Source organism: Lineus longissimus, chromosome 4 (assembly GCF_910592395.1).
Source record: "Lineus longissimus chromosome 4, tnLinLong1.2, whole genome shotgun sequence".
Lineage (NCBI taxonomy): Eukaryota > Metazoa > Nemertea > Pilidiophora > Heteronemertea > Lineidae > Lineus > Lineus longissimus.
Window position 1 is genome coordinate 12785036 of NC_088311.1, and position 26664 is coordinate 12811699.

A 26664-nucleotide genomic window follows, 5' to 3' on the forward strand; every position below is an offset into this window, starting at 1 on the left:
TTTGATGCGTTGTGGTCAAACATTGACAATTGAACTGCTAAAAGGCTTAAAAAATCAATGGTGGTCTTGTCTCTGACCTACTTTCTGGCCTCCAGGCGGCCATCTTGGAAATTAGTTTTTCTTGCCTTTTGAAGCTAATAGTTGTACGTAGAGTGACGAAATTTTCATGCTAGGTGTATCTAGTAAGGTTAAATGACTTATCACCCAGGTTTTTGATTTGACCTACTTTTTATGTTCACAGAGGTCAAAGTTCACTAAATCACCGATAGGTGGCACGTTTCGTTTCTATTTGAGCTAGAAGGTTCTAAACTTGCGAGGACATGTATCTAGAGAACCTCTTTTCCAACCCCAAAAAGTTGTCCTGCTCGGACTTCAAATATGGCCGCAAGGCGGCCATCGTGAAAATCAAACCAAGTCGGATTGCAACCAAAATACATGTGATTGTATATCTATGTACTCTCTACAACGTCCCTGATTTTCAGTCAAATCCATTGACCAATATAGCCGCCAGGCAGCCATCTTGAAAATTAAACGAAGTCCTATTACTCCGAAACTAATGATAGGGTTGCAACCAAACTCCATGTGATTGTGTATCTATGTACTCTTATCAATATCCCAAATTATCAGTCAAATCCCATGACAAATATGGCCGTTAGGCTGCCATCTTGCAAATCCAACAAAGTCCTATTACTCCTAAACTGTTGAACAGATGTCAACCAATTTCCATGTGACATGTACACTCTTCAATAACCCTGAAATTCAGTCAACTTTATAACTAAAATTCTATACTTAGATGGTACTGGTAATTTTCTTTTGTGCCATTGAGCCGAGAGGAATGATATTATTCAATGGAATCAAAACTTGTGAAAATAGCCAGAAACTGTTCTCCCCATATTCACTGCAAATGACCTGCATCACATTACCAGAGGTGAGCACATGGTTCCTGGACCATTTCATTTTCCAATAAAATAATCTTACCTCAGCAAAAAGTTGATCAAACACCCACTTGAATGGAAAAGGATTGGGTCGGGTACGCTGGTACTCCTCTCTTTCCTCGTGCAGTTGCTCCATCCACCAATGGTGCCTCGTCTGCAATTTTGATCCTGCGCTAGAGAGATCTAGATGGCATCTCCATTCTTACTTTGTTTCCCAGAAGATTCGGTATCTGGATGACTACATGCAGGCCCACATTTTAGGGTATGCCCAAGCCCGGACCCCTACAGCTTACGCGAAACACTATTGAATTCATCCAAGGACGTTTCATGATTGGTTAGCCAACAAGGATGATATCAGAAATTTGCTCCAGCACTCGGGATGGGTGGCGGTGACGTCGTCGGCTAGAGGCAGGAAAGTTAAGACAGCTACATTACATTTAAACTCTTTCTGTGTTATAATTGAGACAATCAATTCTTGGGTTGACCAAATTTTCAAGGTCACAGAGAAAAAGATAATGATAGGTCCTTTGACTTACGACCTAACTGCTCTAACATCAGACTTGTTCAAGACTTCCTTTCATATGTGGTAAATGTGTAGCAAATGTAGGCGCTGCTGGCTAACAAAAATCTGCTCTATCCAATTCACGGTTTCAAAAATAGGAGGCATGAAAAAGGCAAAATTGCTCCTCCCTGTGTAGAATGCAACAGACTTTGATTTTCAATCACTTACCAGTGAACTGGTATATCATCACCCCATATTTCAAACTTGATGGACGCAAATTCAGCACATCTTCTTCAGTGTGCATCTGCAAAATGCACTCACCCACTCTCCAACTTTTCACCCACCTCAACTTGCTCTTGGGCTGAGGGGTTTCAGGTGCAACTAAGCACAGTATTTTCTATTTTACTGTGATAGTCCTCGTAGGATGCAACTATTCAATTGTGGGCAGACAATTGAGAAGAGTTGAATTCAAATGGTAAGAATGTGTATATGAAGCCTTCAGTGGGTTAGGCTGAATTTGATTCACTCAGTGAAATAATTTAATCACACTTTTTCAGACCATGGCCACAGTCACAGTAATAGTCATACCCATGGTGTTGGACTTGGTAGTGGACATGAGCACGGACACAGCCATGGTAAAGAATCATCAGGTCATACGCAAATAACACAAGGTAAGACCAAAAGGGTTGATTTCCATACTTTCATGGGATTTGCATACCACATTTTTTTACTTGCAGATGTTTTTTTAGCTTCAGTCATCCAGCTGAACTTGTAGAGTAGATGGATATCAGCCCTTTTAACATGATGCGTGTTAAATAGAACCGGCCTAAACCCACCGTGGGTCGGTTCCAACAAGGTCAGTTTACCTGGAGTTAAATCCCATTAAGACGGTGCGGGTAATCGGGGCCGGATCGTTTTTGCCGTGGCATATGGTGGTGTTGGCCGGTTTTAAAATGTATTAGAAGGCCTACTGTACTCACGTTCTACTCAGAAAAATTGGTGTTTTATCGGCCATTGCTATCCTCCCTGTCACAGTTGTGACTCAAGTAGAATTTACAGACGAGGTTGGTGAATCTTCGAATTTCAAAATGTATAAAGTGTATATGAACTTCCCTTGCAATATGTCCGTTGTACAGGCCCTACTAAAACCTTTTCAGTCCAAGGGGTATACCATGCCCCCTGCCCAGGGGGATTTTTAACAACAGACAGCTGCTTCTTATTCCTGGATGTGGCCATGTTTTTCAAGTGGAAATTGATGGATCATTAAATTGATGACCACTTGACACATAAATATATCAGTTTATTTTTCAAACAAAAGGCGGCAGCACCTGTCAAGATAACAAATATACAAGGCATGGTAGACGCAGGGTTGGCGCGCCCGTTTGCATTTTCGCCACTTGGGAATGCTGCAAATGAATGGCGAATGTAAAACAATGTCTGGCTAAAAATTTTGCGAATTCAATTTGAATTGCCATGATTTGGCGAGAGAGTAATCATGTTGTGCGAAAATTGGTCAAAGTCTATCAAAAAGATCCACTTCCATACCAAATGCACCAAGGCCCGATCGTCAGTCAGTCTAACTTCATCGTATTTGCGGGCGGCAGCGTTATCACACGTGGTTGCTATCGTCTGCATTGTCGTTCTACCCGTTGCTGCTACAGTGACTTTGGTGGCGCTGCTGGTCGCATTACGCATACATTATCGGCTAGTTTCGTTGCCATGGAGTCTTTGATCTCGGGTTCCTCGAATCGTTGATTTGCTAGTCTCAGTACTGGCGAGCTGCCATTCTCGCACATGTTACTGTGGGCTGGGTCGACCCCAAGATGGACAAACGATCGGCAATTGCTCGAGCTGACTCAATATGGCTAAAAGTGACAGCCACTTGGCTAAAAAGTGGCTAGGAGGAAAAAATTCACAGAGCCAACCCTGAGACGGGATGGCATCCCGCCGTGGTTAAATACAATGGTAACTTATACGGGATGCTGTCCCGCCTAAGAACTCAAAAGGTTAACTGGATATTATAGGATACACATGGTTTCATATAAACGCTTATCTGAGATATAAAACACGACTCATCACTATACAATGTACACATAAAACACTCACAGATTCAAACCGACCTGGTCGGTTCGCATTTACACGACAGCGCAAAGCCCCCTTAATCGGCCTAATTCTCCTGAACTGACCCGAGACTGTGCTATTTGGCGAGTCTCAGGTCAGTTCCCTTAAAGCTCTGTACACACTGACAACATTTTGGGAAACATGTTGGCCAACATGTTGTCCAGGTGCGATGTTATCGTAAATGTTGGCAGTGTGTACAGTTCGGAAACATTCGGCAACATGTTGGCCAAATGTTGCTCAAATGTTGTCGAAATAATACAAAATCAATTTTGTTGCCCAGTGTTGTCGAGTTTTATCTAATCAGAAATAGGCCCCAAATCACATGATCTACCTGAAGCCATGTGATTTAGTCAAAATAGCAGCCTCCAGCAAGGAATGGTTATTGAGTGAAGTGGAACAACTTATCGCAGGATGGGAAAGTTGTGCCTGTCTATGGGATGACAGTAGACAGGAGACAGTGGTAGGCCCCATGCTGGTCTCTCATATATTCATGGTCTTGTCCACACTCTTTTCTCATCTTTACGTCTTCTTTGCCGTCTTTCAATCAGGATACGTAAAATTATGGCAGAGCCCCCGACAATACATCTTCTTCTCTTGGAATCTTCCATTGTTTATGAATTTCCGTCCAAAATCCTCATTTTCTCAGAAACATTCGATAACAAGTTGCCCAACATGTTGTCGAATGTTGTCAAGTGTATACAGGGCCAAATTTTTGTCGAGATGTTTCCGAAAATGTTACCGAAAATGTTGTCAGTGTGTAAAGAGCTTCTATTTAGCAAATATTCTTTACGTTACCCTTGGACAATAACGACGTACCTCTGCATCGTCATCCCTATCAGCCTCACGGTATGTTAAAAGTGAACTGTTTGATCGTGATACCTGCCGCTGAACTATCACCATCAGACTTCGTTCCTGTAAAAATTCGCTTCAAAGCAGACTTCATGACCTTATATTTTATATTTGCCGCTACTGCTGTCAGAACTAATTGTCTATCCCTATCATCCAGTGCTGCCCCATCAAGTAACTTGAAAGCTAATACAGCATCTGGAAGGGTCATATCATGTTTTGTGCAAAGGTGATGACGTCTTTCAAATTCTATAATAAAATCTGTAATGTTTTCATGTTTTCGTTTGTACCCATCAAAGCTCGAATACGCACCGTAAGCAATATCTATCTTGTCCCTTGCGTATATAGAATCCAATGCTTTTATCAAAACTGTCATGCCCGTTTTCTCTGCCAATGTTTTCGCATCGATTTCCAGGGCCTTTGCCCGTGCTTGGCCCTTCAATGACAGTACAACAGCTAGGGCACGTTTCTCCTCTTTTAGTTCTGTTACCATTTCCCAAATATTAATTTCATTCCGCCACTGTTCATAATTATTTTCGTCCAAAACTGGCGGATTCTTGTAACCCGAACTCGTCGCCATCTTTGTTTTTTTTTTTTAACTTTTCACTTACTTCGTAGATGATTTCCGTAGATCTCTTTGCCGTCTGCTACCATGAAAATATTGGTCTTACCGTTTACCGCTGGTCTCCTCGAATCCTCTTGTTCACACGGTACACCCCAGCAACATCAACCTTTATTTGCAAACTTTTATCGCAGTTGCACTGACTGCTCCAGAGCGAAGAAATAGGAAATGGTGGAAAATCCATCCTTCAAATGGGCTATCATCCGAACTGAAATATTTTATATGGAAAGATGCATCATAACAAACAACAATAGAGATTAAAACTACAAAATCTCAAGTAGCAGTAGGGTGAGAGTATCTTTCTCTCTTGTTAATTCACTGATCCCCTCAGGAAAACCAAATTCACCAGAAACTTCTGATACATTTATGTATGCACGTTTCAACTGAGCATTTGATGCTACCTGGTGAAAAAATCTTAACAGCCTTTTATGGAGGCTGGAGTTGATCTCAATGAGACCTCCGTCTCTACCGCAACTTTTGGTGGCGGACATCAACTTCCCGGTACGTCTACAGACACGTCATTTATTACCAAAGAGCACTCGAGCTCAACTGCTCTGTTATTATCATAACCATATTTCACGGCTCTGCATTTAAATATAGGCCTTATTTCACCTACCTTATCGATCCATTGACATTTTCCAGCACGCTTTGTTTTGTAGGATCAAGAAATCTGACGAAATGTTCTCAAAAAATTACAAGCGACTTTATTTTAGCTCCGCCATTGCTGTAACAAAACAAAAGAGCCATCATATTGTTGTTTTCTCCTTGACCAATTCCATGTCAGCCGGAACAATCCTATCTTCGGCTGTCTCTCTCCAACAATTCCCCTCCTCCTGGCCATTTCCCCCAAATGCCAGTCCAAACACCTATATTAGCCAAAAACTAACTAAAATTTAGAATATAATGCTAATTACTCAAATTCAAATCTGCCTCCAAATTATGTAAGCAGCCCACTGCCTACAAAATCTCAAACTTAAACTTAGAGGCTTCTGTTCTGATACCACAGTCCAATTGTCTCTACATGTATTTCAAATGTAGTAAGTTTCTCATCAAAATGAAACACTAGTCTTCTTGACTGTCCTGATTTTAGCACAGTTCCTGGTGCAAGAGTCCTTGAATTACAGTATCCACTTAGTTTCTGAATTTAACACAAAATGAAACAACCTTTTAACCTTCCAGGACCACATCTAGTGAAAATCATCACTAGTTTGCAAGCCAAAAATCAAATACCCAATTTATGGGGTTTTTTTGTTTGTTTTTTTTTCTTATTTTTCCTGGGTCCTAGAAAGCTATGCAAAACTGTTTCCATGTCTCCGTACAGATATTCCCTGTTTTCAAGACAACCAAATTTACAGAACTAACGGGCATCAACCTACTTCTCAACTAAAGTAGCCACCGATTCCCACAAAATTTCACCAAATTCAGGTGCTCCCAAATTTTCTCTAATTTTTAACCCTTCAGCCAACGCACAAAAAGCCCTTATTTCTGATATTTGGTCACCTCCTAAATGTCACATCCTTAGAATCATTTCTAAATAATCCTTATCGTCTGAATGATTTTCGAATCCTTACAAAACGTGATTGTCCTCGGTATTCTCGATCAATTCGATAGTCTTTATGTTGCGTCTCCTGGCACTTTTGCCTCGTCTCCTCTTGTGGTCGCCGCGTCTTCTTGAGGTGCTGCTGCTGCCGATTCTAGAAACTCGGTGGGAAAGAGCCTGTGGATAGGACGAACAAACTCACCCGTCGAGGTCTTAACCTTGACAGATTTCTTGGACAGTCGCCATTCTCCACTGTCCTCGGGGTACCTTTTCATCGACTATGATGACGATATCTCCCTGCTGAAGATTGTGCTCTTTGTACAGCCATCGTTGACGGTTGTGCAACAGGGGTAGGAGTTCCTGTTGACATCTCTGCCAATACTGCTTCAGCAATGACTGGATGTGACGCCACCTGTGTCTCGGGTTGTGACGTAATTCATCTGTGGATGGTGGTGCCAGCTGCCCACCCATCTGACCATGTAGAAAATGGTTCGGCGTCAATGGTAGGTTATCATTGACGTCACTGCTGGCTACTGTGATGGGTCTAGAGTTGAGTAGACCCTCAGTCTCTACCACAAAGGTATGAAATTCTTTGTCATTGATGTCAGCCTTTCCAATTATCACCTTCAGGGCTCTCTTTGATGCCTTCACCATTATCCCGAAGTGAGATGCACCGGGTGGGTTGAACTTCCACCGAATGCCACTTGTATTCTTGTATCCCACCGTCTTCCTCTCGACCTTGTCCCAGTCAATTGCCTCCACCAATTCTCTCAATTCCCATTCTGACACTACAAAATTCGAGCCATTGTCTGTTAAGGCATCTTCATTCACACCTCTTCTGCTGATCGTGCGAGACAAGGCCATTAAAAATCCATCCGTGTCCATGGCGTAGACAGGCTCCAAATGCACGGCTCTAGTCTGTAGGCAAGTGAAGACTGCAAGATGTCGTTTGGCGGTATGCCTCCCTCTTCCCATCTTTACCATGTACGGTCGTGCAAAATCGATTCCTGACTTGCAAAAATCTCGAAGTGGTTCTCTCAGTCTGAACTTTGGGATTGGCGCCATCAATTGTTGGGCAGGTCTCGCTTTGGCCAACTTGCACATGTAGCAGTCAAGCTCATAACTCCTCACAGCTTCTCTAATGCGGAGTATCCAGTATGTCCTTCGGATTTGACAAATAGTTGCTTCTCGCCCCACTTGATGACCAATCGTCTCATGTGCTCTCTTCACAACAAATGGTGTCCCCTCTCCTGTCCTTGGCAGTATGATGGGGTACTTCTGTTTATCATTCACATAGTCGACGTGCTCTAGTCTGGAATCTTCGCTCATTATCCAAGAATGGACTCAGGCTGGCTAGTTTGCTTGATCTTGGGACTGGTTTTCCTTCTGCTAATGTCGCTATTTCTCTGTCGAATTTCTTCTTCTGGGCCATCCTTATGATACAATCCTCAGCCTGCTGCTTCTCTTCTGGTGTCAGCTCTGTTGACCAGGCCGTCAATCCAGGAGTTAGGTTTCTTCAGGAGCCAAAACATGAAGCGTCGGACAAATCCCACTCTTCTTGTCAATTTTCCAAGGTCCCTCCAGTGGCTGGGATGCAACTCAAACTCTGCTGTCTCTACTATAGCTGTCTTCTCTGTAGTAGTGAAGGTAGTCTGGGGACGCTCCTCAATCGTCTCATCAGGTGGGACTGTAACCTTCTTGGCTGGCCAGTTTGTCTCCTCCTGCTTTAGGTAGTCTGGCCCCTCCCACCATAGGTTAGACTGTGACAACTCTACCACGGTGAGTACTCTGGTTGCTAGATCAGCCGGATTTTGCTTTGACGGTACATTGCGCCACTGGTTTGGTGTTGTCTTCTCCTGGATTTCACCGACTCTGTTTGAGATGTAGGGCTTGAAGGTCTTCCCTGGTCTGCATATCCAATACATAACATTCATAGAGTCTGTCCAATACACCACCTTCAACTTTGGACCATCTTTTCCACTTTCTAGGACTTGCTTGATTCTCTCAAGTAGACGGGTACCAATAACCGACCCACACAACTCCAGTCGTGCAATCGAAATGGCTTTCAGGGGTGGTCTTGGCGGCTACCAAATGACATCTAGCGATCCCGTTTTGACTGATGCTCCTGACATAAACTGCAGCCGAGTATGCCTATGTTGCCGATATTTCTGGCCAGTGGCCAATTCACTTAACTGCAAGAATAATTTATATATGTATGTAGACATGGAGAATCTTTAATGGAATGGCCTACTAACTATATACACAATTTACACAAATCGGAACCATGAAAACCATGAACATACCTGCAAGAATAATTTATATATATATGTAGACATGAAGAATCTCTAATGGAATGGCACTGGGCCACACCAAGCATTAACTTAAATAGTATATACATGTAGTATTATATAATAATAGTAGTATGGTATAAAAGGTATAAATATATTTGAAGTAAGGAGGACCAGTTTGTGCTGCCATCTGAATCCAGGCAGCACAACAAATAATCCAAAAGGATATTAACCCATTCTCCAACATACACTCCCCACTTATAGAAATTTCTCCCGAAATTATTTAGTCTAAAAAAAAACTTGAGATAGAGATGTGAATTAGAGTGCAGGTAGTACAGTATTCTATGATGATATGACAAGAATGGCGGTATGTAGTATGATGATGAGATGATCAATAATGATGATGATACAGTGACATAATAGAAAAGTAAAGAGGCTCCAAGACACACACCCTAGCATCAACCACAGGAGATGCTTGTGGCCTTGGCAAGATGGGATACCTAGTAATCACATTACATAGTCATCCCGCGAACGCTAAACACATTGCAACTTTGTTTTAGTTACAATCATGACTTGATACTTGATAGAATATAATAATGCTAAAAAGGATAAACACGTTTAAAATACAAGCAGCATAAATCCAAACAATCTACACAAGCAAATTATCCCAACGAACAAACAAACATGTCTGATGTTGCCCACGTGACCAAAGGAACTATGGCCAAAAGGGATAACCAGCCTAGTCGGAAAAGAACTCAATCAGGAAATAGCTGCAATATAACTATCTTCAAATAATCTCTGAGTCCACACGATCTGAACCAACCAGGCACCAAATTTACAGTATATCCCACCAGCAAACTAGCATTCATGAGGGAGAGGATAACTCAATCTCAATAGATGCAGCCAACTCAAAAAATTGACCAAAGGAACAATGGCCCAAGAGGGATAACCGACCTAGCTGATCACATAGAAACATGTCAAGAAACAGAAAACAGAAACATACTAAACGGGCGACTGAAGGCAAATCGCAGCCTCCAGAGCTGTAGGATGACTCTGGTACATACTATTCCCAAGAAGGTCCATAAGCATTTCGACTTTCTGACGCCATTCTGGAACTATGTCCACATGTTGCGTAAAAACAAACCGCTCAGGAGGGCGACGTGTCCGTGTAGAACGACGTAAGAGTGCAGACTCCCGAGACGGAATAGATATAGAATCATCGGAATCTGATCCAGTATCAGAATCTCGTTTTAAAGACAAAATCGGTGGAGGTGTGTCAGGACCATCCTTATTACCAGTGTCTGGCTCCACAACCGCCTTATCAACCTTTTTCAAAGACCGTCTTGGCCTAGGAATAGGACGGGCAGGCTGAGGATCAACACTGGGATTACATGAAGAATTATCAAACTGACACAAAATGGGAAGGAGCATATTCCGGTGCAGACACTTTCGCGATCCTGAATTGGACTGAAACACGAACACAGGAATGTCCGGATTGGTCTGGCTGACGACGGTATATTCTTCATCCTCCCACTTATTGGCGAGCTTATATTTCCCACGATCCCCTACACGGCGAACCAAGACCCTGTCCCCAATGATAACAGTAGCACCACAAACCCAAATGTCATAATCCTCCTTCTGCTTCGCTCTGGAAATGTGCTTGTTAGCAAGATCATATGCTATTTCAAGACGCGAATGTAAATCGTCAACAAATTTGACCTTGGAGCCTTTCTGAGCAGAAGGAAGTAACATGCCAAAATGGACATCGATAGGAAGGCGAGGTTCTCGACCGAAGAGAAGAAAATACGGCGAGAAACCTGAAGAGTCGTGACAAGAAGAATTATACGCATGAACAAGGCTTGGCACAAAACGCTTCCAATCCTTCTTCTTCTCCGTGGGGAGTGTGCCGAGCATATTAAGCAAAGTGCGATTGAAGCCCTCGCAAACTCCATTCCCCATAGGGTGATATGGAGTTGTGCAAGATTTGGAAATATTCATGAGCTTGCACAGCTCTGCGATGACCTTCCCTACAAAATTTTGACCCTGGTCGCTGTGAAAACGCTCTGGAGTACCGTAATGAACAATATAATTATGCCCCCGCTAAAGTGGGGGCATTATGTTCTTAGGTGGTTTCCGGCTGCCGCGTCCGCCTCGTCCGCGTCCGCCGCACTGAATTCCAGACTATAACTCAAGAACCCCTTGCTCGGCTGACTTGAAATTTTTAGGGGGTGTAGGCCTAGTGTGTGTCAAAGGGTCCCTATTGTTTTTTGGCGCGTTCCAAAATGCAATATGGCCGCCAGCCGCCATCTTAGATTTTCGCATTCCGCTCGTTTACTAGAGAACCAGAGGTCCAACAGTCTTCAAACTTTTGTGGTGTGATGTTCTATGGTAGGGGAGGTTCCCTATCGATTTTGGGCCCGACCGGAAATCAAAGATGGCCGCCAGCCACCATCTTAGATTTTCGCATTCCGCTCGTTAACTGGAGAACCGGAGGTCCAACAGTCTTCAAACTTTTGTGGCGTAATGGTCTATGGTAGGGGAGGTTCCCTATCGATTTTGGGCCCGACCCGAAATCAAAGATGGCCGCCATCCACCATCTTAGATTTTCGCATTCCGCTCGTTTACTAGAGAACCGGAGGTCCAACAGTCTTCAAACTTTTGTGGCGTAATGGTCTATGGTAGGGGAGGTTCCCTATCGATTTTGGGCCCGACCCGAAATCAAAGATGGCCGCCAGCCACCATCTTAGATTTTCGCATTCCGCTCGTTAACTGGAGAACCGGAGGTCCAACAGTCTTCAAACTTTTGTGGCGTAATGGTCTATGGAAGGGGAGGTTCCCTATCGATTTTGGGCCCTACCCGAAATCAAAGATGGCCGCCAGCCACCATCTTAGATTTTGGCATTCCGCTCGTTAACTGGAGAACCAGAGGTCCAACAGTCTTCAAACTTTTGTGGTGTAATGGTCTATGGTAGGGGAGGTTCCCTATCGATTTTGGGCCAGACCCGAAATCAAAGATGGCCACCAGGTCCCCGACTTGGTGATTTGTATTCCGCCCCGTAAATTAAGAACCGAGTGAGTGACAGACCTGAAACTTATGTGGTGTTATTACCTAGTGTAGGGGAGATTCCCTATCCATTTTTGGCCCGATCTGAAATCCAAGATGGCTGCCAGGCCCGACTTGGTTTTTCACATTCTGACCTGTAACTCAAGAACCAAGTGAGTGACAGACCTGAAACTTAAATGGTGTGATGAGGTTGTGTAGGGGAGGTTCCCTGTCGATTTTGGGCCTGACCCAAAATTCAATATGGCTGCCAGCAGCCAACAAGCAGCCAACTTAGATTTTGGTATTCCAAGTTAACTGAAGAACGAGAGGTTTGACACACTTCAAACTTTTGTGGTGCAATGGTCATTCAGGGGATGCTCTCTATCAATTTTGGGCGTGTTCCAAAATCCAATATGGCTGCCAGCAGCCAACTTAGATTTTGGTATTCCGATTGTTAACTGAAGAACTAGAGGTTTGACACACTTCAAACTTTTGTGGTGTAATGGTCTTCAGTAGGGGAGTTTCTCTATCGATTTTGGGCACATTCCAGAATCCAAAATGGCCTCCAGCCGCCATCTTAGATTTTTGCTGAGATGAGATAAGATAAGAGATGAGATAAATAGCCACGCAGTTGCTATTCATTGATATCCGAGCATTGGATATTCTGTGACTGACACCAGGAGAAGGGATAAATAGCCTGACAGTTGTTATTCATTAGCATGTAAGCAATGGATATTCTGTGACTGATTCTAGCAGATTGCACTAGCTACCCGGCAGTGACTAGTCTTTAACTTCCTGAGTACCAGATATTCTGTGACTGATTCCAGGCGATCGCATAATTGATGCTGTTCCAGTAACAGGGTCAAAAGCTTGCCCACTGATCTTCTGTGTAAATTGCTAGCAGGCAATCGCCTTGGAAACGGCAAAAACTTAAAAGATCAAGGAGATGACAACGGCGAAAATAGTATAGACCACGCTTCACCTCTGTAGTGAGTAAATGGGAAAACCAACCTCTGCTGTTCACGTGCATGTCTATTGTCAGACCAACTAGCCCAGTCAACAGCCATATTATTGTGGATGTTATTTGAGAGCCTCCACAAAATTTCATAAACAGCCACAGAGAAGATATTATCGTATTTATGCGCTTATAAGCGCACTGCGCTTATATTCGAGGTGCGCTTATAGCCACAATTTCATATTTATAGGCTAAATAACGCGCGCAATGAACATATTAACACACCGAACACACCAGAGCGGGGGCATACATTCGCAATTTGCCCCAATTGCGTTATATATTTCTAGTTATCAAAGAGAACGCGTGCTGTGGTAGCAGCTGTCTGGCTTTTGGTAGGAATAGCCTGTGCATATTTAGAAAAATGATCGGTTTTGACCAGAATGTTTTCATAACATGAAACAATGAACAAAGGCGTATCTCCCGAACTGTTGATGTACCGACGATTGAGGACTGTATTATAAATTTGTTCGGACTAATCTAAGATAGGTAATCTTACCAGCTGTATCGAGTTCTTGGCAACTGGAATCCGGGTCCGGCCTCGTAAGAATATTCAGCAGGCGGTCCTCGACTCTGTTGATTCTTGACACGAATATTTCAGCAGGCGGTCCTCGATTCTGTTGTCATCATCGGTCCTCCTCGTTAGGGGCAGCTTTAGTTTAAGTCTCAGTTCGGTGTGACCTTACAGGTCATTTAACATTAATGTCTGAGTGCTCTTAACTATATGGCACTATCAATGTTTACTAACAAGCTTTTACCTTAGTAAATGCTTAAAACGTATATAACTGAATGCCAGTATGAACAACTATCTAAATGTCAAACTGGACTTATTAATAGTGAACTCGCAACATTTACTCTGTTGACCACGTCTGGCTTCTCACCGGTCTCATCAGTTCAGCAACATCTCGGAGGCTGAACAACGACTTCCATCAGCAGACGACATCTACGGCAGCGACATCTACAGCAGGCAACATCTAACATTGGTTTGACAGTACTATCGACAGGTTTACAAATGACGTTGGACTAACGGGGTACGAATCGCATCTGGTTAAACGACTAGAAATCATCTATAATGGCGACATCTATCTTCCTAAACGTGGTAAATGTATGGCAATTCTAGATGAAACGTATCCCCTCAAGACTGGGCAGCTCGAACGATAACTAACAGCTCCCAAGCGGCGACACCTTTTGGCACGGTGGGACGGGTCAACCAGTTGTGAGTCACAGGTGTTTTAAATGCACTGTGCAAATGCACTAAATACTGAGCTGCCAGCTAATTCCGACACTAACAGCGTGTAACTGAAGACGGTGTACTGTACAGTGTACATCCGCCATAATATGTTTAAAAGACTAACGAGTCAATCAAAGTCTAACTAAAGTCCTTAAAAACATGGACAATAACACATTAAAATTCAGTTCAGCTATATAATAATTTGGCCAACGTTCAGGAGAGAGGTTTTTTGAGTTTATAAGGGGATCCCCTGTCAATTAATTATGATATTATTTACGACGGAGATTTCAAAATGGCGACCACGCCTTCAAACTTGAAATGTTTCAATGCATTGATTTAAAAGTTCATTTTTTCGGTGGATACAAGCTGCTTACTCTACTCTTCTCTTCTCTGGGTGGTTGGTCTGTGAAACAGCAGGCTTCGTTCTTCTGTACTCTAGGCGTGACGTTCTCGAATTTAGGGCGTTTTCCAACCTCGTAAAAAAGGCGATCCTCTCTCCGTGAAGACTTTCTAGTGTGTGGCCAAGGTTCAACTCCGAGCGCCGCGAAGCCCGAAAAAACCAACCAATCATGGTCTCGATGTCATAGTCATAGTCATAGTCATAGTCACACATTAATTCTGTTATCTCGGATGATTTCTGACTCTAGTTCCTCATCGTCTAACGTTGTCCATTTTCCTCTAGGAGAGTTGGGGTCTACCATTAACACAATATCCCCTATTTTCAAATCTTCTCGCTCTTCCATCCACTTGGGCCGGTTTTGCAACAATGACAAATACTCCTTTTGCCATCTTATCCAAACTTTCTTTACTAAGTTTTGGATGATCTCCATCTATTTCTGGGATTGAATGCTATCTCATCTGTTACCACTGGTGCTAACTGACCTCCAGCCTGTCCCACTAAAAAATGGTTAGGGGTCAATACAGTTTCATCTTTAGGATCTTTGCTGCAATAGGTTAACGGTCTTGCGTTCAACAGCCCTTCTACTTCAGTCACTGCAGTTAATAATTCTTCATCTGTAATGCAAGCTTCACCCAATATTGCTTTCATCCCTCTCTTTGCTGCCTTGATCATGCTTTCAAAAACTCCTTTGATGTGATCCCAGGGGAGGGTTGAAGTGCCAGTGGATTCCTTGCTCTGCTAACTTTTCACCAACTTCAGTCTGCTCGATTTCTTGCAATAATTCTCTTAGTTCTCTTTCTGCACCGATGAAGTTTGTCCCATTATCGGAGACTATCTCTAAAGGACGTCCTCGCCTGGCGGTCATCCTGGTCAATGCATTTAAGAAGCTGGCTAAATCTAAACCAAAGGCGACTTCTAGGTGAACTGCTCTGGAACATAGGCAGGTAAATAGACAGATATATCTCTTGGCTCTGGTATTCCGGGTCAACCTGACTAGGAATGGTCCTCCATAATCCACTCCACAATGGGCGAACGCTCTTAAAGGAATGTTAGCTCTTAGACTTGGAAGTGGCGCCATCTTCTGTTCACACATCTGTTTTCTCTGCTTCTTACAGTCTATGCAGCCTCTTCCACTTTTCTTTACTGCTTCTCGTCCATTCACAGGCCAGAATCGCACTCTTATGTCTGCCAGTAGACCATTCACTCCTCGAATATGTCTACCTATCTTATGGTAATGACGGATAACCAACTCGGTCACATGATGGTTTTTTGGCAGTATAATGGGGGGTTTTGCATCATATGGCAAATCTGAGCGATCTAGACGGCCTCCAACTCTGATCAACCCGTCCTTATCGATAAATGGAGATAGATCTTTCAGACTGCCCCGATATTTCGTCTTGTCTTCTTTCAACGTTTTCAACTCTTCAGCTAAACACTCAGCTTGAACTTCACGAAGAATGACATTCTCTGCAATTCTGATCTTCTCAGGCGAAAAATACAATCTTCGGGTCTCTTTCCTTTTGAAGACACCTCCAAACAGCAGAACCCATGGCATCACTCTTCTGAGCTTTACCCAACTTGAGTGTCTGTCTGTAAGAATGGTTGGTTCAAACTTCCTCTGAGTAACAGTGGTGTTAGCAATCTTCCTCTCCTCTACTCCAGCCTCTTCACTCACTGAAAACCCAACTTTGGTTTTCATCACATTTATCTCTGGCCATTTGTCCTTGTCTTCTCTCAGGAACTCTGCTCCTCTGCACCACCTGTCCTGGTCTGACATCTCGTTGACATTAAGACCTCTTGTAGCATCATCTGCTGGATTGATTTTCCCAGGAACATGAGCCCACTGCTGGGGTGAAGAAACTTCATGTATCTCCGAGACTCGATTAGCCACAAAAGGCTTGTATTTCCTTGATTGCCCATGAACCCAATACAGAACGTCAGTACTATCTGTCCAAAAGTGGTGATCTTGTATGGGTACCTCTAAAACTTTGGCTGTCAACTTAGCTAATCTCACACCCACTACTGCTCCCATCAGCTCCAACCTAGGAATACTCGTTGCTCGCAGTGGCGTCACTCTCATCTTCGCTGCAACAAACGTCACTTCTATTGTTCTATCACTATACACGAACCTCAAATATGCCACTGCAGCATAAGCGTCTTTGGAAGCGTCGGTGAATATATGAATCGTGACTTCTTAGACATCTGTGATAATCCGGTGACGGTAACATCTGGGAATTGACAGATTCTTGGCTTCCTTCATCTGTGTCACCCAGCTGGCAACCAACTTTAGGACATCTGCTGGCAGTTCTTCGTCCCAGTCTCGTCCGGATAACCATGACATCTGCAGGGCGATCTTGCCTCTGACTACTAGAGGGGCCAAAAATTGAAAAGGGTCGAAGATTGAAGCCACCATGCTCAACAACTGCCTCTTGGTTGTGATGCTTTCTTGATTCAGTTTGACATTGTAATTAAACCGGTCACTCTCGGCATCCCACCAAACTCCTAGAGTTTTCATACTAGGTAAACTGTTCTCTTCGATTTTTATTCCTGCTGCTCTGTCTTCTACAGCTACACCTTCCAAAACTTCAATCTGGTTGCTTCCCCATTTTCTGATGTCAAATCCGGCTGGTTTTACTACCGTCTGCAAGTCTTCTCGTATTTCCCTGGCTACCTTTGTAGTTTCAAAACTGTCAATAATGTCGTCCATGTAAGTCGAAGATTTTTATCACTTGGCTAGCTACTGGGTATTTCTTAGACTCTCTGTCTGCTTGCTCTCTCAGTACAAACATAGCCAGATAAGGTGAAGCTCGATCTCCAAATACCACTCTAACTGCTTCATACGTATCTATGGGACGATCCAGCTGTAAATCTCTCCATAACAGTCGATGATATCTAGTAGAATGGTCCGGTTTCAAAACAAGTTGGTTGAACATCTCCACATCTCCAACCAAGGCTACAGGACGACGACGAAAATTGAGTAATATCTTAACAATGTCATTCTGCAGATTTGGTCCGGGCAACATCTCATCATTCAGACTTGTCCCTTCAAACATCGCAGCTGCATCGTATACTATTCTTACTTTAGTGGTCTCTTTATCTTTCTTCACAATGGCGAAGTGGGGCAGATACCATCTTTGGTTTTGGATATGTCTTTCTTCTCATCAGGACTAAAATTGTCTACATCTGGATTCTCTATCAAATCTTGATTCCATAGCGCTCTCATCTCTTCATCAATCTGGCTGGGTCTGGCAACTGATCGAAGAGATGTACACAGGTTGTTCCCAATCCGGGCTCTTCCTGTCTTCACTTTTCCAACACAGGTCCATCCCAATGGAGTTCTTCGGGCTATAGGCTCGCCTGGGTTTCCTTGTCGCTCCTCTAAACAAATTCCCAGCTCTGGGTAATCTGATCCAAGTACCATATCAACATTCTTTCCACCAGGATTGGTTGGAAACTGAATGCCACTCAGGTGACCATAACTCTTCTTCAAGTGATTCCAGTTCAACACCCTCAGGTTAGTGCACATCTCTGGCGTTGTCCAGACTTCTATCTTCCTTCTAAAATCCTCAGCTAAACTCTCTATAACTAACTCAGCTTTCTGGCTTTTACAAGAAACCTCACTGGAAATGGTGGCGATATCTAGTTTTCCCATTTCTCCTTTGATTCCCAAGGTCTGTAATACTTCTTCCTTCACGTAACTGGTGTCAGATCCCTCATCTAGTAAGGCATGCAGAGTCAATTTCACACCACCTGGTCCTATCACGATGACTGGAAGCAATCTCAGTGCTATAGCATCATCTAAACTTCTTGAGCTTTTTTGACTCGCTTTATTACAGGTTGTGCTGGTATACTTGACATAAGAGGATTTCTTCTTGATAGGTTTTGTTGACTTGTCTATTTTTAGCTTCCGTGCTGCATTCTGAGGTTCAGTTGAAGGGGTATGTAGATGCTGGTGATGATTATACTGACATCCATCTAATTCACACTTCTGATCTTGTTTACAATCCTTCCCAAAATGCGAAATACTAAGGCATCGATAGTAGGCTCGCTTCTCCTTAGCTAAATCCCACTTCTGGGGGAGTGTTAACGCCTTCCATTCTTTACATTCTTTACATGTTTCCGATTTATGCATCTGTCCACAAGCTAAGCAATCCTCTTTCCCAGAGGCGGTCATGGATGCAGTGGTGGCTTTGTTTTGATAACGTTGACTCTTCTGGAAGTTTCTAGATTTTGAGTAGAATTCTGAGGCTGATTTCTTCTTCGTTTCTCCACCGTCTCGCTCTTTCTGTTTCCCTTTTACTTCGGCTAGTTCCAATCTGAGAGCCACCAACTGACTCAACCAATCCGCGAAGGCAGCTATCCCATCTGGCTCAGACATCCGCTTCTCATGGAACTGTAACAAAATGGATTCAGGTATCTTCTGAATTACTAACGAGTACAAAGGGGATGGGCCGATCAACTCCAACTCTCTACCTGCATCTGCCAACTTCGCCACAGCATCACACAGACGGTCAGACAATTCTTCCAAGGCTTGGAGATTGTTCTCTTCTTTGATGACTGGGAGTCTTATAATGGAATCAATATGTCTCTGGAGCAATCTTCTCTCTCCGCCAAAACGTTGATCTAACTTGGCCAATGCTACTGTATACTGAGTGTCGGTATATCCAAGACGATCCACCAACTGCAGGGCTTTTCCAGAGAGTGACTGTTTGAGTATCAACATCTTAACATGAATAGGCAGATCCAATTTATCCACAAACAAGTCAAACTGTGCTCTCCAATCCACATACTTATGGCTTTCCCCGCCAAAAGTAGGTAAACGAGGCTTTGCCATTTGATGAAACAACGTCGGGACATTCTTCATTTTCGCTAGGTCATCATCAACATGTTCTTCAGTGGGAAATTCTGATAGGTTAAACGAAGGTGATGGTAGCTTCAAAGAAACGTCCAATTTGTCTTTAATCTTCTCTATTATCTCAGCTAAAGAAGGACGTGGATTGGAGGTAACCATTTGCTTTGAAGTTGAGGTGGGTGGCTTGCTGGTCGAAAGCTTCATAAAGGTAGGTTTACTCATCTCCGGGATCCAATAGGGGGAGGACGGCATGTTGTTGGCTCCCTCATTCCACAACTTTGTCTCATTGGCGGCTCTCTCAGCTTCATCCCTGGTACGGTTCAGCTTTAAATCTCTCTCAGCCTCTTTAATCTTATGCTCCTCAAGATAACGCAACTTTTCTTGCTTCACACGGAACTCAGCAACTTTAGTTCTTATCTCGACTTTTCTCTTGGCTCTATCTGACTCTGTTGTCTTCTCAACATTTTGGAGGTTGACTGGAAAAGTGACTTTTACTTCCTTCTTGACAGCATGAAGCTTCAATTGTGGTATCTCCTGCTGAAGCACAAAAGTCGGGGCTGTGATGGTAGTAGCTGTCATCTTAGCTCTCCCTGTATCTATCTGTAAAGGAGGGTTGTCTGGCAATGCTTGAAATTCCTCCAACTCATCTGGTTTCTGCACTTCTGGCTTGACATCAGACTCCCTAGGGCCAACATGATCTTCTGTGTTTTCGACTTCACCATTTCCACCGGGATGTTGTTCAACTTGGTTCTGTTCTCGCTGTTCACCGTTCTCCACATGAGGCTGTGTCTCTGCTCGTGGTATCTCACCAGTTGCACCAATTCCTTCTTCTTCCAAGGGCTGATAAGCTGAGGTAAGGCTCCCTACATTACTAAACTCTGTGATTGTCTCATCCGCCCTGTCATCATTATACTCGATTACTTCATCTTCTAAATCCTCAAGCTCCCTTCTCACTCCTTCATACCAGTTTGTAGCTGCCTCTACATCTTCTCGGGAAGTCAGCGAACTCACATGAACCTTCCGCAAATCATCAAGCTCCTCCATGGCCAGCGCCATTCTCACCACCAGTCTTCTCAACAGAGTTCTGCTCCCTTTCGCCTACATCTTCTCCCTGACCTTCTGGACATCTCGGACTATACGACTATGGATAGCAATCCTCGCCACTTCTACTTTCTCTAAATCCAATGGGTTGTCCTCGTCATCTCCATAAGCTTCATAGTCTCTCAGGTATGCTGGTCGCTGCTTGGCACGGACAGATTTTTTAAGCTGAAACGCCATTATAAATTACGAGGAGAAACTTTCTAAATTCAACAAACGATTATCTCGCTGGTCTTCTACTTTATCCGGTCGGAGAGACCATGTACCGACGATTGAGGACTGTATTATAAATTTGTTCTGACTAATCTAAGATAGGTAATCTTACCAGCTGTATCGAGTTCTTGGCAACTGGAATCCGGGTCCGGCCTCGTAAGAATATTCGGCAGGCGGTCCTCGACTCTGTTGATTCTTGACACGGATATTTCAGCAGGCGGTCCTCGCTTCTGTTGTCATCATCGGTCCTCCTCGTAAGGGGCAGCTTTAGTTTAAGTCTCAGTTCGGTGTGACCTTACAGGTCATTTAACATTAATATCTGAGTGCTCTTAACTATATGGCACTATCAATGTTTACTAACAAGCTTTTACCTTAGTAAATGCTTAAAACGTATATAACTAAATGCCAGTATGAACAACTATCTAAATGTCAAACTGGACTAATTAATAGTGAACTCACAACATTTACTCTGTTGACCACGTCTGGCTTCTCACCCGTCTAATCAGTTCAGCAACATCTCGGAGGCTGAACAACGACTTCCATCAGCAGACGACATCTACAGCAGCGACATCTACAGCAGGCAACATCTAACATTGGTTTGACAGTACTATCGACAGGTTTACAAATGACGTTGGACTAACGACTGGACGTCACTGAAGCATCAACGGGGTACAAATCGCATCTGGTTAAACGACTAGAAATCATCTATAATGGGGACATCTATCTTCCTAAACGTGGTAAATGTATGGCAATTCTAGATGAAACGTATCCCCTCAAGACTGGGCAGCTCGAACGATAACTAACAGCTCCCAAGCGGCGACACCTTTTGGCACGGTGGGTCGGGTCAACCAGTTGTGAGTCACAGGTGTTTTAAATGCACTGTGCAAATGCACTAAATACTGAGCTGCCGGCTAATTCCTACACTAACAGCGTGTAACTGAAGACGGTGTACTGTACAGTGTACATCCGCCATAATATGTTTAAAAGACTAACGAGTCAATCAAAGTCTAACTAAAGTCCTTAAACATGGACAATAACACATTAAAATTCAGTTCAGTTATATAATAATTTGGCCAACGTTCAGGAGAGAGGTTTTTTGAGTTTATAAGGGGATCCCCTGCCAATTAATTATGATATTGTTTACGACGGAGATTTCAAAATGGCGACCACGCCTTCAAACTTGAAATGTTTCAATGAATTGATTTAAAAGTTCATTTTTTCGGTGGATACAAGCTGCTTACTCTACTCTTCTCTTCTCTGGGTGGTTGGTCTGTGAAACAGCAGGCTTCGTTCTTCTGTACTCTAGGCATGACGTTCTCGAATTTAGGGCGTTTTCCAATCTCGTAAAAAAGGCGATCCTCTCTCCGTGAAGACTTTCTAGTGTGTGGCCAAGGTTCAACTCCGAGCGCCGCTAAGCCCGAAAAAACAAACCAATCATGGTCTCGATGACGAAACGACCTTGACCCTCATAATAATATTTACAGCAGACTACATCGTCAGCACAGTTGATGAGATTTAAGAGACTTCTGTCGATGATCATGAGTTGATTAGCATCAACCCAGAGAAGATTGGTGTAATTCTAAAGAAACTGAAGCGTAACTCCGCTCCGGGGTGCGATGGCGTCACGACGGAGCATTTGTTGTATGCTGAGTCTTATGTAATGCGGGACTGCTTAGCTCATTTATTCTCTGTCATGATTAGCTGGCGTGTCCTTCCAGACACTTTTTTAACTGGTATTATTGTCCCCGTTCTAAAGAAGGCCTCTGCCGATCCTAATGATGAGGGTAGCTATAGGCCAATAACTTTGAGCCCTATCTTGTCTAAAATGTTGGAAATGTTTCTTTTACCCCCTGATGCTAGTCATAGCAACCAGTTTGGGTTCCGGGAGGGATGCGGTACCTCTATGGCAACTAATTTTATTAACAACTTGTGTTAAACTTTTACTAGTGGTGGGTCTGCTGTGTATTTTTGTAGCTTAGATGCCCAGAAGTGCTGTGATTCTATTTGGCACTCTGGTTTATTTGTGAAGCTCTGGGGTAGAATCCCCAAGTCTACATGGCTCCTCTCGTTTACTTGGCTCCTCTCGTTTACTTGGTACAAGAAACTCAAAGCTGCTGTTAAATTTCATAACTGTTTTAGCTCGGTTTTTAGCGTTGAGAGGGGTATTAGACAGGGCAGTGTCCTCTCTCTGGTGCTTTTTAATATATTTCTCGACGATCTTCTATTCTCTCTATCAGAAATGAAGGATGGCCTTCGCTTTGGCAGTTCCCTATTCTACTCCATGGCCTATACCGATGATGTCGACCTTTTTTGCGCTACTGCGCCAGGCCTTCAGAGGCTTATTGATGTATGTAAAAAATACTCCAATACTTGGAGATTTTCTTTTGGTCTGAAGAAGACCCACTGTATGTGTATTGGTAAAAATATACTGTGTAAAGTTCCAACTTGGAACCTTGGTGGAGATACCATCCAAAATTCAGACAGCCTCATCGTTCTGGGGAGCAAGCTATGTAACGACCTAAAGAGTACATCGCATGTCAAAGATAGAATGTCTCGTTGTCGTAGAGCCGTTTTTGGCCTTTCATCTAGTGGTATGAGGTACCCCAGCCCCCTCTCGACTAAGGCAAAAATGCTGTTATGGAAATCCGTGGCTGTTCCCGCTCTCACTTTTGGTCTTGAATGCCAATACATCTCTTCAACAGACCTTCGAAGGTAGCCTGGTACCACTGGCCACCGTCAGACGACGCTGTTGTGTTTGACCTATTTTGACTTTTGTATTGACGGGACGGACAGAGGCCAGGTTCCAGCCACCGTCTATAAATAGATAATGACGTCATTGCAGGGAAGCCTGTCAACAAATCCGAAAGCGAGGTAAGTGCGAACACGTGTGTATTAGCTGTCATACATGTCAGATGCCTTGTGTCAGATGGCAGAGACGGAGTGCGTTAAAAAAAGACTATGGCTACTCCACGAAAATGTGATAGCGATTTCTGTGTGGCTTGTGGACAGCTCGCAAAGAGAAAGCTTCGTTTAGAAAGCGAGTCTGGCAAGGAAAAAGGGCTTCCCGAGTTGCTAGAGAGATTCAGTGGCCTCGTCGTATTGAGTGGTTGTATTTGCCAGAACTGTTACCGAAAACTGTGTACATTAAATGACAAATGTTTTAATAAAGGCAGATTTTATCGAAATGATGCTAGAAAATGGATGCGGAAATGAATTGTTGACAAAATGAAGCTTTAAGCGTCTATTGATAATGAGCCGTCGGTTCACAATTATACGTCCAACCCGTAATCTCACAAAGTATTCTACGAAAAAATTTTTTGTGAACATGATTACACCAGAGTCTTTCTATACAAGGGTCTGGTCACCGGCAACTTTCCTTTGATCACACGGCTCTCTCGGGCAATTAACTGGAGCCAGATGAAGACTTTAATTTTTTCTTAAATTTTGCGCAAACGTCGTAAGTCAGTTCTATCAACTTCCGATGGTGGCGCGCTTTTTCGCCGAAGCTCACCGAGTTTCTCCGAACCGTTCCGAATGAGGAAGACACTAACAACAAAAATGGCGGACGAGGGAGTTGTCTTTCAAGATTTTCCGGTTAATTTAGACGATATGCACGATAATCTTGGTCAAAATGACTTTCATTATGTTTTTTCTGATACGGAATGTGTTGAAGAACATGATGAAGAGAACATTCAGCCGAAGAAGTCATCGTGGAAGTGTCCAGTGTGTGAAAAAAAAAAATCAATACAATTTGATTTACATAAAAACATTTTATTACCGGGTAATACCAGAAACATAAAGTGAAGTAAAACCTGGCTGGCAACGGTTTCGACATCACCAAAATCTGAAAAGATCCATCATTTTGAATGACCAGACTTTTCTGCACAACTGGCACACTATTAGCGATCACAAAGTGCTGACAGAAAATGACAGAATCATCCCCGTTCAACCTGACCCAATCACGTGGAAGCGGGACACTATCAGCAACAGAAATAGCCTCGAAAAAAGTCGGCACTGTCAATATAACTTCAGCAAGTCGATCGTCCGGTTCTAGCCTTGTGCTCATAGTCATAACTGTGTTGCAGAAATTTTCGAGAACTGGATCTAACACGCTAACTGGATCTAACACTGACGCCTTCGGTAACCTATCATCTTTCTTGCTCTTGGGACGTGTAAACCTGGACCTTGAACCCTTTTTCTTATTCGGCATGATGGAACCAGACCTAAAGTGAAGAAGTGAAACAGCATAATTTATAACTGGTAAATAAAACAACAAAAATTACAACTGGTAAATAAAACAACAGAGTGAATACGTTCATTTCATCAGGTGACTCAAATCAGGAATTACAATTATAAGGCCCAGGCCTACTTAAGTTAGGTTAAAAAACAAATTAACAAATACAAATACAACACAAGCTGTTGTGTTATTGTTTACAAAAGTTATCAACACATGGCATACATTGCAGATAGCCAAGAAATAATGAGTAATGCAGGTAATGTAAACCACACACATAACACAACAGTGGATTTGAGTACTTTTGAGTATGATGCTTTGCATGACATTTTATTTCAACCTGTCATCGAACCTTTTCTAGTATCTGTCATGACCTGTGCATGAAGCCATATACATCCGGGTACTCTACACACTGAACCGCTGAATGACAGAACCAATTTGAGGAAAACGGGACCAATTTGTAATAATAATAACTCAAGATTAAAAACTTAAAAAGGTACAAGAGTTGATTATTTAGTAAGAAGACAGTTATATCTAATTAGCAAATGTACTATGATAATGAAATTTGCACGATAAACATGCTAACTGCTAACAACAACTTTTCGTCTATCCGAGAATTTTTGTTTTCTTCAGGCGTTTTTTAGGTTTTTTTTCAGAGACTCGAATAAAACCCGCTCTAACGTCAGTTTGTTCGGTTCAATTTTAACCACACGCGATTATTAAGTTAGATCAAACCATAAAGAACAATGTGAATCTTTTAAAAAGTCAAATCAACAACGACATCATACTGAACGCCTAACAACAAAAATGTGGAAAACTGCGAGAAGAAAAAAAACTATTTGGACATTTTTCGAATCGCCGTCAAAACTACAGTCTACAAAGATGACCAATTGGTGCAAACCTAATAACATATATCGCAAATTGAAACATACCTAACTGTCTGTGAGATAAAAGTTTATCTTGATTTTAGCAACTCAAAGCGATTCTTGATATCCTTCAGGCAGTAAAAACATGTTTTTGTGAGAGAGATTGAGACGATGACTTTCCGAGTGAACCAAAATGGCGGATATGGCGTAAAAAGTTGGCTTGGGTGTACCACGTGATTCGAGAGAGCGCTGTCCCACCGCACGTCGTTCGAGACGGGCGGTGTCTTTGATGTTGAAACCAGTGACCAGACCCTTTGTATAGAAAGACTCTGATTACACTTAACCCTTTCACTGCCGGAGGCGCACTTCTGCGACAATCAATATTATTCCCTTTACTGCCGGAGGCGCACTTCTGCGACAATTATCCATACACTATAAAACCATTGAAATTTCGTTATTGAGCGTGGTTAGCGTGAAGTTTGATAGATGGGGCGGTAGTATAGATGGTTCAGCAAAACATGGTGGATGGTTTTATATTTCGATGTTTGGAAGTTTATCGAGTAATTTGAAGCCAAAATGACCAAGAAGAAACTGACTGTGTCTGAGGTCCTTGATGAGCTGGATAAAGTGAACGATTCGGACTCTGGTGAGGAGTTCGTCGATGATGATGATTTAGATCCTGACTTTGATGTAAATGATGAACAAATTAGCGATAATGAGAGTGTGTATATTGTGTTTTGCCAATTACATAGTTTTTTCAAAAAAATTGTCGTCCTCATTATAAATTCAAGATGGCGGTATGCAAATTAGGGCAAATTATGGTCCCATTTTGAAGATTAGGCAACACTGAACAACTTTTAT

General features: G+C 42.9%; 1 protein-coding gene across 1 annotated transcript in view; it reads left to right on the forward strand.

The window, feature by feature from the left end:
- LOC135486556 (zinc transporter 7-like) overlaps positions 1–26664 on the forward strand; it is a 144465-nt gene that overhangs the window by 33637 nt on the left and 84164 nt on the right. Inside the window, exon 6 of the mRNA XM_064769425.1 lies at positions 1995–2108. Within this exon, the coding sequence (XP_064625495.1) occupies positions 1995–2108 (114 nt within the window). The remainder of the gene's footprint in view (positions 1–1994; positions 2109–26664) is intronic.